We start from the raw sequence: 12875 nt of genomic DNA on the forward strand, positions 1-12875 counted from the left end.
AGACATACAACTGGGAGGCAGTAATTCTATTTTTTTGACTGCTTTGTTTTTTTACGATCATTGACAGCTGACTTCTCACTTTTCTTAACCGTCCACTAGTGGCCACAAGTGATCGATAACTGCTTCAATTTGATATGTTGTTGCTAGAGACAACACACATAGGTGTGGTGTTAATATTAGACATTTGCAGATCTCTGCTGTTTGCAATTGTTGTGGCATTGAAGTAGGTGCTTCACCATCTGGCAGGGATCTGCACTTCATTGAGTGCACTCTTCTAGCTGAACATGTATTTTCACAAAATGCAGGCACTATAAACCAGCTACACATATTAATAATTGTGAGAGACTTTCAAGGTAAATGCTTATTTAGTATTTGATTTGTTCAGAGTCTAAACATAACAAGCAATGAGTGATCTATTGATTGTTTTGACTAAGTTCCAGCACAGAATCAATAAAACGTTTAATCGTTGCTCTGGACTCAAACATCTATGACAAGCTGGCTTCATTTGAAAGACCACCGTACTTTGACTTTTGAGACATTATGTAAGACACAGCTTTTCTCAGTTGCTTTGTTAAAACTTCATAACATTTGATACAGTCATCATGATCATTTGTACAGTACAGAGCAGCTTTTTGACGTGTGGATGGTCATCGTTCAGTCAAACAAATGAAAGCTGTGTTGGTTAAATAACTTAATCAAATGCTGTCACCAAAATCAACTTTTCCTTTTTCATCCAATAAACAGCCAATAAACAGTGAAAAGCATCCACTGGAATTGTTTATGTATTTTTGTCATGGGGGCTTACAGTCCCTTAGTATCCATCATCAAACTCCTTTCAGCAAAAAAAAAGGGGCAAATGCAAATGTGGTGCAAATTGGTTTGAGAAATAAGAAGAAAGAAGTAATGTTCTATGAACTGCATTTATCAATTTGTAATCTCAGATCAATAAAAAGTACAGTGAGCGTATTTACAGACGTGTCAGAGACAGAGACATTTTGATCACAAAGACTAACTGAATGGATGTGGACGCTAATTATTTATGTTATATTTATGTAACATATGTTTCTTTTTTTTCCCCCCCAAGATATTCAAGGACTGGAAGTGTGTGTACAAAAAAGTGTATCTACTTACAATGCAGATCCATCAACCAGAGAACTCAGAGAGGAGAAGGCCAGGAAGGCCAACAGCCACAGCAGAGACCTACTCATCCTCCTACCTGATCGCATTTCTGCTGCCAGTGTAGACTGTCGCTCTGCAGCACCCTCTTTTATACCACACCTCCCTCCTCTGGCACCTCCTGCTTTTTCGAAAGCAACATCAGGCGCAACTGATGTACAGCTATGATTGTCATTCAACAGGCTGTTAATATGGTAGGTTTTTTAATATATTTGTTGGAAGTCAGAACTGAGAACTTTTTGTGATTACATATTTAAAATGTTCAGTGACACCATGTTAAGAACAATGTGCTCTAACATTCCTAGAATATTCAAGGATAACTTTATCTACAGAACATTGTAAGAGTGTTTTGTGATGATGTTCTTAAAACATGTTCTGTGATGAATTTATTAAAATGTTCAGTGACAACGTTAGTAGAACTTTGTGCCCTAACATTCCTGAAAAAGTTTTCAGCAGGAAGTTTTTTTTAGTTTTCTGAATGATACTATTTCAGAGTTGGAAAACATACATTAAAAAAAAATTATAAATGTTTTGTAGAAACATTTCATTAAAAAATTCAAACATCAAAACATTATGACAACAATCCTGTTCCATCTTAAGAAAAACAATTCCTGACTGATCACTGGTCACTAGGAACACTGATCATTTTCTTAACTATTGGAATTGGACTATTAAGACATGTGAAATTTTGAAACATTTTTTAACTGCAAACAAAAAAAAAAAAAAAAAAACCTAACCCAAAGTCCTTGAACAAGTGTTCTTGCACAATTTTCTGACGTCACTGTTCAAACTCAACATTGTGCTACTACAAAAACCTTGGAAGGTCTGTGCAAACTGACAAAGCCCCTTTATGTTTCTTTTTTTTTTACCATAATGGTAACTAATGATGTGATTTAAAATAAGATGGAGAAAAATAAAGGGATGGGGGGCGACCACAGTTGTGCCATGGCAGGTTAAATTTATTCATTTTTATTTTACTTTCATTTTATTTGATTTAACTTATCATTTATTGATAATAAATTAAAAAATAATAATAACAAGAATAGGACACAGTAAACGTCAGACATCACATTATTGAGAAGCACTCAACTGGTGTTTATGAACAATGTCAGGTAGCAGAAACTGTAGCGCACGTGCTCGTTAGTTGAGCTCAGGGAGAGAGAGAGAGAGAGAGAGAGAGAGAGAGAGAGGGAGAGAGAGAGAGAGAGAGAGAGAGAGAGAACTACCAGGATCAGCTTCCTCAAGAAAAAATGTAGAAGTTAACTAATTTACCTCCAGAAGATGGCAGCAATGTGACACTACGGATGCAAGCTGCCGTTAAACCTTAAAGAAGAAGAAGAAAGTGACGTACTTCCTGTAGCCCAGCCGCCGCCGCCGGGGGTCATGTTGGTGTTGTTGGAGAATAAAAGAATCACACTTTAACTCACATCTCTGAAGACGGACAGCGCTGAAGCGTGGGAGCTTAACCCGGGAAAGCAGCGACAGTAAAGTGACGAGTGACTTGTTAAACTTTGTTCACCTAAGAAAAAAAAAGCTGGTTAGTTTTCTAGGTTGAGCTGCCTCAGAAGAAACCGCTATGGCGAAGGTACAAGTGTTGAATGTGGCTGTGCTAGACAACCCTAGCCCGTTTGGAAATCCCTTTCAGTTTGAAATAACGTTTGAATGCATGGAGGATTTGCCGGAAGGTAGGTATTGTTTCAGCTCGTGTGTGTTTAATGTGTTAGCTATTGAATACTAGATGCCTCTGGGCGCATTCTGGGTAATTTGTAAGTTATACTTTGCAGGTTGGTGGGGTGTATTGTAAGTAATTGAGAAGTACGCTGTTTTGTTCGATGATATCACTAATAGTTGTCTTTGGGGCTAGTTAGTTACATTTCATTTGACAAGTGGTTGAAAATTGGCGCTGGCGCGTTTGTGTTCAAAGCCCCGCCTTCCGTCTGCAGTGATTGGCCAGGGGACCGTTTACGGAGTTTTTTCCGAGACGCTGATTGGTTAATCACCTTACGTTACTGTAGCAACAGACAAGCCTAGCGAGTTGCCGCGAACCGCGGGGAGAGACAACAGGGAAGCCGGAGCATAAACTGCATTGCATTTAATCAGTTTACCCGTAATGTCGTTAACTGTAATTGAATTGATTGTAGTGCATTTTTAGGTGATAATACAGGGTCCAGCATTAATGATGGGTTTTTTTCACTTCTGGGCAGGCATGTGGGTCAGAAATCTGAACTCAAATTTACTTTCACCGTACAAATTCTTTTATTTATCAGCAGTTATCAAAAACCAACAAAGATGAGAAGAAGAACATAGTGAAATACGTCCATCCCATTTTCTCAAAGTCTAAGGTGATGTCTTTCAGTGTCTAGTCGGTCAAAAACAAAGATATTTAATAAAATGAAATCCTCATATCTGAGAGGCTGAAAACAGTGTTTTCTGACATTTATGCATTAACGATTAATTGATGATTGATTGAAAAGTAAGTTGGGCTTTTCTTTTCTTACCACTTTTAACCACTTCTCAAACCCCAACATGACATTCTCAAATGTTCACAACTTGAAGACATGCAGTCTACTGTCCCAAAGGAGTTAAGAAGCCAAAAAATATTCACATTGAAGAAGCTGGTATCAGAAAATTTTGACCTTTTTCTTAAAAAAATACTCAAACTGGTTAATTGATTATCAGAATAGTTGGTGATTAATTTAACAATTTATGAATTATTACAGCTCTACTTGTTATATTTATCTTTTAGTGAAAATTTTAATTTTATGCCCTCAGGTTCAGTCATTTTTTCTTTGTGGTATCAAAAAATAGTTTCAAATATCAATATTTTTCAAATTATTGTATCGAAATTAGAAATTCCAATATTGTGACAACAGTATTTGCCTGACATGGCATTTTACTTGCTCCTAGCAATAACATACTTTTGTTTATACTAGTGGTTTAAGACATCAAAGTAAACCATAGTGTCACAAGATGCACTCATAACACACAGTTCATTCTTTCAGAACCAGCCAGGGGTGGGTCCAAGTCATTGTTTTGCAAATCATAAGTAAGTCTTTTCACTGAGGTCCAAAGTCAAGACAGGCAAGTCCCAAGTCTTGAATTTTGAGTTTTGAGTCCTTAACAAGTCATAATGCACTCCTTACCAAATGTAATGCAATTTTAACAAAAGAGCCTTAACTAAGCCTGTTGTTCTTTATGCAACTTTAAATGTTGGACTTGTTGCATCTCTGTCTGTTTTTTTTCTTTTCTCTAACCAAACACTTTTTAAATAACAGACTTTTTCCATCTTTGGGGTTAGGGGAAGGTATCAAATATTTTCAAGTCAAAAAGCTCAAATCCAAGTTAAGTCACAAGTCACTGGTGTTACAGTCAAGTCTAAAGGCATTATGACTCAAGTCATGTGACTTTAGTGCAAACCTTTGGTATCAGCTCATGTGAAGCCATATCAATCAGTCATGTTGGATATTGGATAACTTGGGTTATGAATGTCTAATGATTTTCACTTAATATAACAGACAAAATACAAGTCTTAAATGAAGTATCAAGTTCTTGTATTTCTTATATTTCACTTAGCCAAGTCTAAGAAACTGTTTCATACTTGCATTTGAACAAAGATGCAAGATGTGTTTTTTTTTCAGCTGATACTAATAACAGATGCTAACCTGCTTCTCATGGCTGATACTGATAAGATGACCGATAATTTCAATTTTTTTTTCTTTCAAAAAGAAGTTCATATAAACTGTAGTTTATGCACACCTGAGGGTAAGAAAGGCAACTGCAGTTAGCTCAGTTAGCCCTGGGTTGCTGGGAGCCAAACCCAGCAAGAACACAACACTGTGCGACCTTAATGCTGCGTTCGCTGTTGGTCTCGGAGGTTGTGTGCATTGTGTGAATTTTCAGGGTGTCTGCTGATAATGCAGCACCACCCATTTATAAATATCATTCCTTGTGCATAACTCCTCCTTTGCAAACAGAACTATAACTTGAAGTCTCACTGTTGTGTGTGTGTGATGTCAGATCTGGAGTGGAAGATCATCTATGTGGGTTCAGCTGAGAGCGAGGAATACGACCAGGTTCTGGACTCCGTTCTGGTTGGCCCGGTACCAGCTGGCAGGCACATGTTTGTGTTTCAGGTTAGTCATTTGTCGTCACGTTACCTTTCATCCTGTTTCAAAAATACATACATACTGAACGCCACCCAATAATGACTACAGCGACATGCTGGAGAGAACTGTCCAACTTAAGCCTTGGCCTGCATCTCCCATAAAGTTGTATAACAGTCCATGTAAAACACAAACCCACAGAGTGCACGTGTAGGCCAGATTCTGTTCTCGTATGCGTAGTGTAAATTTCTCATGATGTGCACAACCATCGCTCCAAATGGACGCAGGATACTCAAGGCAGCCATGGTGCGTAGGGATGTGTATAGGGGTGTGTGCAATAGAGGTGTGACAAAATAGTCCGCCGGTCAACTCGTCAGCAATCAAAAGCACCAGTTGACACTGTGCATCAGTATAGACTAGTGGTTCATCTGTGGTCAGCCATGTTAATTAAACAAAACTGAAGATATTTAGAGAGGTAAAGACTCCCACTATCCCTTCAAGAGAGCACCTGGATTGTTCCTGCAGTCAAACAGTCTTAAACTGGAGGTTTAGTCCAATCAGATTTGTCTCTGTTATTTCACCTATTCCCAGGTTAGTGCCCCTACATTAGTTAACCCTTTACTTGTTGTATTTGAGCCAATTATTGATGAGAATTTATCAATTTTATTGGGTGTAAAAAAATATGATACAGCTCCCGCAACTAGTCGACTAATTTTTGGGTGTAGTGGATGACTACTGAAATGCAGTAGTCGTAAATGCCTTAATATGCAAATGAGTAATTAAAAGCCTTCAGCTTAAGTCCCATTTGATGTAAATTAGTTGAACGCCAAAAATTCACTATCATTATTATTATTATTATTATTATTATCATTTTTATTATTAGTAGTAGTAGCAGTAGTAGTATTAGCATTATGGTGGTAATGTTATTGTTATTAATATTATTGTTGTTAATATTGTATATAGTGTGATTATATCATAATATGGAATATGATTTATAAATTTATGATTTACATTTACATTATTTTAATAAATGTACTATCTGTGCTCTGTTTTGTTTTACAATGTCTTTTTGTGTTGTAATGTACATATTGTTATGTGTTTTATATTGTATAATTGTGTTGGACCCTAGTAAGAATACTGGCAGCATTTGCTGTAACTACGGTACACAAGCAGCGGAAAAAGGCAACAATTTTTGTTACATTTAAAAAGTGAGGAGCATCTGATGAAAACATGTTTTTAAAGTCTTTGTAAGCACTGCCATGGCATTAAGTACTTGTACCCAAATGTAAGTACTTGTCCTTGGTTCTTTAAAGAAGTGGTATGGGTGCGTCTGTACTTTGATCTGATTTCTTCCTCTTTGTGTTTCTTGTCTGCCCCCTCAGGCTGATGCTCCTAACACAGGCCTGATTCCAGAGAGCGACGCAGTAGGAGTGACTGTAGTCCTCATAACCTGCACCTACCGTGGACAGGAGTTCATCCGCATCGGTTACTATGTCAACAATGAGTACACAGACCCTGAACTACGGGAAAACCCACCTCTCAAACCGGACTACACTCAGGTAACGCACACAGTTGAGGATGACAGTCATCGATTTCTGTCATGGTTTGAAGTGTAGGGGACCTGCTCTCAACAATCTGTACTTATTAGAGTTAATCACAAAACAGATCTGTGTCTTTTCAAAAAAATACTTCAATATTCTCAGAAAGCTCTTAACTTTTTGTTTGGTTTGTTTCAACGCTATGTCAACGTTTCCAATGGGAACGCTGTGTATTTACACTCTGCCACAAACGCCTGCAGCGTGATGAGGCGCTGAGCATCTCTCCAGTGTTTTCTCTCTGGTTGCAGAGAGTTGAAAAATGTTCAACTTTGAGTAAAACGCTGTACTCGTCACTGTCATTTTTTTAATCAGTCGACCAATCACAGTAGAGGAGGGGCGGTACAAATAGGCTACCACCATTTCCTGCTCGTACTCCTTGAACTGGACTCTGTCTAACTTAAGCTCTAGAACCAAACTATATAGTACTCAACCTTTTCCATTAGGGCTTCAGCTAACAATTATTTTCATAGACGATTATTTTTGAGGAAAGGGATGTCTGGATGTCCCACCCAATTTCAGATAAGCGGTTGATAAATGGATGGATGAATTATATTACTGATTAATTGATTAATAGTTGTTTGTTTTAAAATGTCAGAAAATAGTGAAAAATGTTAACCAGTGTTTCCCAAAGCTTAAGATGACATCGTCAAATGAGTTGTTTTAGTCACAACACAAATATATTCAGCATACTGTCAAAGAATAAAATAATTAAATTTAAAAAGCTGAATTCAGAGAATTTTGAGGGTTTTTTCTTAAAAAGATTTCTCAAACCGATTAATCAATTCTCAAAATAGTCTGTGATTGATTTAATAACCGATTAATTGTTGTAGCGTGAGTGTGATTACTTCATTTCTGGCATTATGGCAGTACATGGTAGATGTGAATGCATCTTGAATGAGATCAACCATAAACCCTGCATGATCTAATCTGGATCGTTTCATTAACTCCCTGTCCTTCAGTGTTTGGAGAATATTTCGCCACCTCTTTGTCTTTCTGCCGTTTTCTCCTCTTTTAAGTCGTCCTCCCCACTCCTAACAGTTTTTCACCTCTGGAGCTTTCTTGAGGGCTAATATGCTTTGTGAATAACTTTTATCTTTGTCAGAATCTATTATTAACTTCAAAGGGAAATTCTTTAAAAAAAAAGTCAGAATTTTAAACTTTCTTAGAATTTCATCAAGAGAAGCAACTCTGTGTACTAGAAAGCTTCATGAATACATTCTCAAATGTGCAGATATGCTGAATATATACACTGTGTTCTACTGCCCTCTGCAGCTGTGTGGTTGAAGTTACAGGCAGTAATAACATTAAGACAGAAGTATAAAATAGCCTTCTTTTTTTCTCTTTTTGCACTGGTTTTCTCTCTTTTTTTTTAATTAGGTATCAGTTCAGGCACCAGTATATGCTTTTTATAATTTCAGCAGCAAAATCAAAATGAATATATTAATCCATAATAATCTAATCTAATAACAGCCATGTTAAAATTGCCTCCTCCTACTTACTTGGGATGTAAATCACAAGTTTCATCACAATAGTCTTTGGATATTGATTTGGAAATTCTGAAAAAAAAATATGATTTAACTAATTTATGACTGAATTCTGTCAGACATTAGTGACACAGTCAGGTGACGGGAGTTTCAAAATAAAGATGAATCTTAAAGATGATGATTATAGCTCAATATTTTCAGTTATATTGGATCATTGACCATTTAATTGATATTTCGATCCAGATCGATGTTGCGTCACACCTCAATTATTTACATGGCCTTAATTGTTCCAGGAATCTGAGATAAAATAAACTACAGTGTCTCCTCCTCTGATTGACAGTCTAACTGTTGAGAGACAGAGACCAGGGGCCTTATCCAAGTGTTTGGTCTGTTGATCAATTATTATATTAATCGTGGAAAATGAAAAATGAAATGAAAATGATTGACAGCTTGATCGATCATATAAACAGTCTCTACAGAAAAACATGTCCAAACATGTGGAGCACACGGACACATTTTTCAACTGACAAGACACAAGACAGGATGAATTTATCGAGCAAATAATTGACAGATTAATCAACAATGAAAATAATGACTAGTTTGTTTCTTGCTCCATTCTTCAGTTCTGTTCTGCTCTACATGCACACACACAGATACACCTCTCTGTCACTGTGCACACAACAGCTTGCCTCGCCTCTCTCTGTGTCCCTCTCTCTGTACGGTCTGCGTCTGATCTGTTGACTTTCTTCAAGACCAGATGGTGATACTGTAGCGGCTCACCACAAATAAATAAACGAATGTATGGTAAACACTGTACCACTGATAGAATTCTTGTGTCAGAAATGCTTGATTCAACGAGATGAGCCTCATGATCAAGCTTAATCAGTAAAAAGAACTTTTACTTTATTGCATTAAGATACTGGTTGGTTCTGTTTAAGTGCTGAGATGATTTGTCAGTTAGTGGATGAACTAGATAATTATAATCTAAGTTATTTATCCAGGACAAACTACCACATATTCACTAGTTCTCACTTCTCAAATGTGTGAATCTTCTTCTATTCTTAATTTGATTGAAAGCTGAATAACTTTGGGGTTTTGAAAATTAAGAGCTACAGTAGAGTTTTACAAGGACTAAAAACAAAATTAAATAGTGTCCGCCCTTGACTATCTTCATGATCTTTGAAGTCGACAAACATCATATGTGAAATTCATGGCACAATTCAAACAGGATCAAAAACGTATTTGTCTCTTGCTGTTGGATAACATACTGGTGTACCTGCAGGGTTTTAAAAAAAGCATTACATTTAAAAATTAAGGCCTTAAAAGCCTTGAATTTCAATAACAAAAGTCTAAAGTATTAAAGGTCTTAACTTTTTCTTGTCCTTTTGTAGGATTACATTAATACTGTAAATACCTGTCATACTGTTTTGGTGTAATTTATTATCACGTTCCAGCCTCACCTCTGCTCTGTGTTGAGTCGGGTCGTACCACGCAGTAAAAACAGTTTTTGTTTTACAAGCCTTGACTAAACACTGCATTTTCAGTCTAATAAAGCTGAAAGATGACACTGAGGGTTTCTGTTTATCTTTTGAGCTTGTTTTGAGCAGTATGCCACTTTAGCAAAGATGAAAATGGCTAAAACAATTTCGTACAACATATACTCTTGGCTGTTGAATGAATTATTGAATGCTAACAAAGTAGCTTATATATAATAAGTAGGTACTGTCCAGGACAGGTGGAGAGTATGATACTTCTTTAGCAATTCACACATAACATCCGTGTGTCAGGTTTTTAGAAAGCCTGATTAAAACAAGCCATGTATGAGGAATCACTTTGATTAATGGAAGCCAGTGGAACAGAAGTGAACTCAAAAGTGGGCAGAACTTCTAGAGGAGGCTCTCTGTGTGATCTCTACTAGAAATGGAAAACAACAGCTTTTTTTATTCACCTGATGGGGATCCAGTTTGGAGTTTATCCTGACAATTAAAGGGAAACTCGGTGTACTAGACATGTGGGGTATCACTCAGCTTATAGAAACAGTTGTATAACGTTGTCTGTGACTGATGTGTGTTTTAACAAGGCAGGGAGGGTCTAATGAAAATAAACTTCAGTTATGGTTTCCCTTAAATTTTCATCAGAGGATGACTTTGAAAAAAAATGCATAAAATGACCATAAGGATTTCCTTTGGATGTTAAAGGGAAAAACTCTGTGATATTAAAGCCTTTAGCTACTTAAATATTCCCTTATGTGTGACTAGAAGGTCCTCCTTAAAAGCTGAAGACCCTCTTCAGTGAAAATTGCATTTTTAACCCTGTGAACATGGTGTTGTTCATGTGTTACAAGACATATCAGGAGCAAAATAAGCAGTAAATGCCATGTCTGAGGGCAGTCTCAGAAAAACAGATTTTTTTTGGGATAGGGAAAACACTTTGGACACTGAGTGATGAGCACGTTGTTAGAGAGTACAGATTTGACATTAGCGCTAGCAGTTTTGCAGCTTGCTCGTCAAACCTTAACATAACTGTCTCAAATATCACAGTAATATTTTCATATTTCCTAATTCTTCAAGGAGAACATTCTCATCCTGTGTCCAGTTCTGCTTTCTTTTTGTCCTTTTTGGAGAGCCTAGCTAACAGGCTAACTATGTGTGTTAGCAAAGATGGCTGACAACTGACAATAAATGGTGTCTTTTCACGTTAAAGAAAGATTTGAGTGAAGTAGGGCTGCAACTAATGATTATTTTTATAGTTTATGAATCACTTTGTTGTTTGGACCATAAAATGTCAGAAAATGGTTGAAAAAAAAGGCAATAAATGTTTCCCAAAGCCCAAGATGTCTTCTTCAAATGTCTTATTTTGTCCACAAGAGATTGAAAGATATTCAGAGAAAGGAGAGGGAGAAACCAGAAAATGTTCACATTTAAAAAGCTGGATTTTTCATCTTTAAGAAAACAAAAAGCTCGAGCCAAGGAATCAATCATGGAAAATGTTGGCAATTCATTTCAACTCATTATCTACTATTCAATGCAGCCGTAGAGTGAGAAGTACCCATGTTAACTGAAGTGCACATGTGTCGTTTTATGGCAGTAACTGTGTTTAATGCAATTAATGACATTGCTCTCTTTCTTACAGCTCCAGAGGAATATTTTGGCCTCCAACCCCCGTGTCACCCGCTTCCATATCAACTGGGAGGGCTTGGCAGACAAGATGGAGGACAGCGAGAACGTTGACCCATCCCCCAACATCAGCGGCATGCTCCCACCGTCCTGTCTACCAGGAAAGATGCCACCTCTCGGCCTGATGCCGGACAACTCCATGGACTGCATGTAAGAATCATCAGATTCGCGATGATGGACAATAAGCTCCTCTTATCTGCGCACACACACCGTCATCACAAACACATTTGGACAAGGAGGCAACGGATGTACCTACGTTAACATGTGGACGTTAACAGAAAGCAGGGACATTATTTTTATACAGCATATACAAACGGGATGGATCTGGAAGGGTTACAAACTGTTTTTCTTTCGTGTTCACTCTTTTTCAACATGCAGATATCTGCACGACCAACATTGCCTTATTTTACCGTATCTCTGTCTTGGATGATGTTAAAGCTGAGCCAGAGAAAGTTAGAGTCATCAGAGTGGGGCAATCTTAACACAGGACACCGTATCTTCACAGCCCTGAGACGTGCAAGTTATACTCACGCTGACATGTTTGGTATCCATTCTCTACCATTAATTTTGTCCCAGAGAGTGCAGATCAAAGCCAAGGACAGTGCTCTGTCAGAACAGATGTAGCACTAGCTGCTTATAGTAAAGCATTTAATTTTTCTGAAGGACCGACTCATTTGGTGTAAATCTGCAGCAACTGGAGCACTTGTGGAATCTTGAATTGAAAATATCCCCCTTGCTTCTTCAAACAGGCCTGCGCTCAGATAATGTTCTTTAAACTGTTAAATTACATGTCTGTCTGTAATATGCACAAAATATGTGGATAAAGGAGACAAAGAAGAAATGGATGCTATATTGCAGTCAAATTGTTTGGATGATTTGTAGGGACAGTTCAGCCCCAAATCAAAAATGAATCTTTTTTTCTTCTTACCTGCAGCGCTATTTCTCTATCTAGACTGTTTTGGTGTGAGTTGCAGAATTTTGGAGATATTGGCTGCAGAGATGTCCATCTTTTCTACAATACAATGACACTAGATGGCACTGAAAAATTCAACAGCAATGTCTCCTTCCAGAAATCATGACCCAGTAACTCAAGATAAACCACAGACCTTTCTGAGAACAGTTTCATGTAGATGATTCTACTGCAGAAAGACTGTCATTCCGGTAGATTCTACCACGGAAAGAAAATGGTTTTGACATGAAGGTAGGGCTGTGAGGATAACCACATTACAGCGGTCTTGTTGAGCTCATTACCATAGACACTGCAGATTTTATTTTGAAGGGGGGGTCCACAAATTTCATAGTAAATAAATAGGTGTTAATTACCAAGTAACATAGTTG

At 37.4% G+C, this 12875-nt stretch overlaps 2 protein-coding genes across 2 annotated transcripts in view; one reads left to right on the forward strand and one right to left on the reverse strand.

Moving 5' to 3' along the window:
* Nucleotides 1–1232, reverse strand: part of LOC146330527 (complement C3-like) — a 36898-nt gene extending 35666 nt beyond the window's left edge. Inside the window, exon 1 of the mRNA XM_084716087.1 lies at nucleotides 1132–1232. Coding sequence (XP_084572213.1) covers nucleotides 1132–1226 — 95 coding nt within the window. The 5' untranslated portion in view covers nucleotides 1227–1232. The remainder of the gene's footprint in view (nucleotides 1–1131) is intronic.
* A 1291-nt stretch (nucleotides 1233–2523) lies between these two features.
* Nucleotides 2524–12588, forward strand: LOC146330528 (histone chaperone asf1b-B-like). The gene is made up of 4 exons (XM_084716088.1): nucleotides 2524–2861; nucleotides 5194–5309; nucleotides 6662–6838; nucleotides 11494–12588. Exons 1-4 carry the CDS (start codon nucleotides 2753–2755, stop codon nucleotides 11689–11691), a joined length of 600 nt encoding a protein of 199 aa, XP_084572214.1. The 5' UTR covers nucleotides 2524–2752; the 3' UTR covers nucleotides 11692–12588.
* Nucleotides 12589–12875: the final 287 nt, after the last annotated feature.

Source organism: Lutjanus erythropterus, chromosome 3, assembly GCF_056507025.1.
Source record: "Lutjanus erythropterus isolate fLutEry1 chromosome 3, fLutEry1.hap2, whole genome shotgun sequence".
NCBI classification, from domain to species: Eukaryota; Metazoa; Chordata; class Actinopteri; order Lutjaniformes; family Lutjanidae; genus Lutjanus; species Lutjanus erythropterus.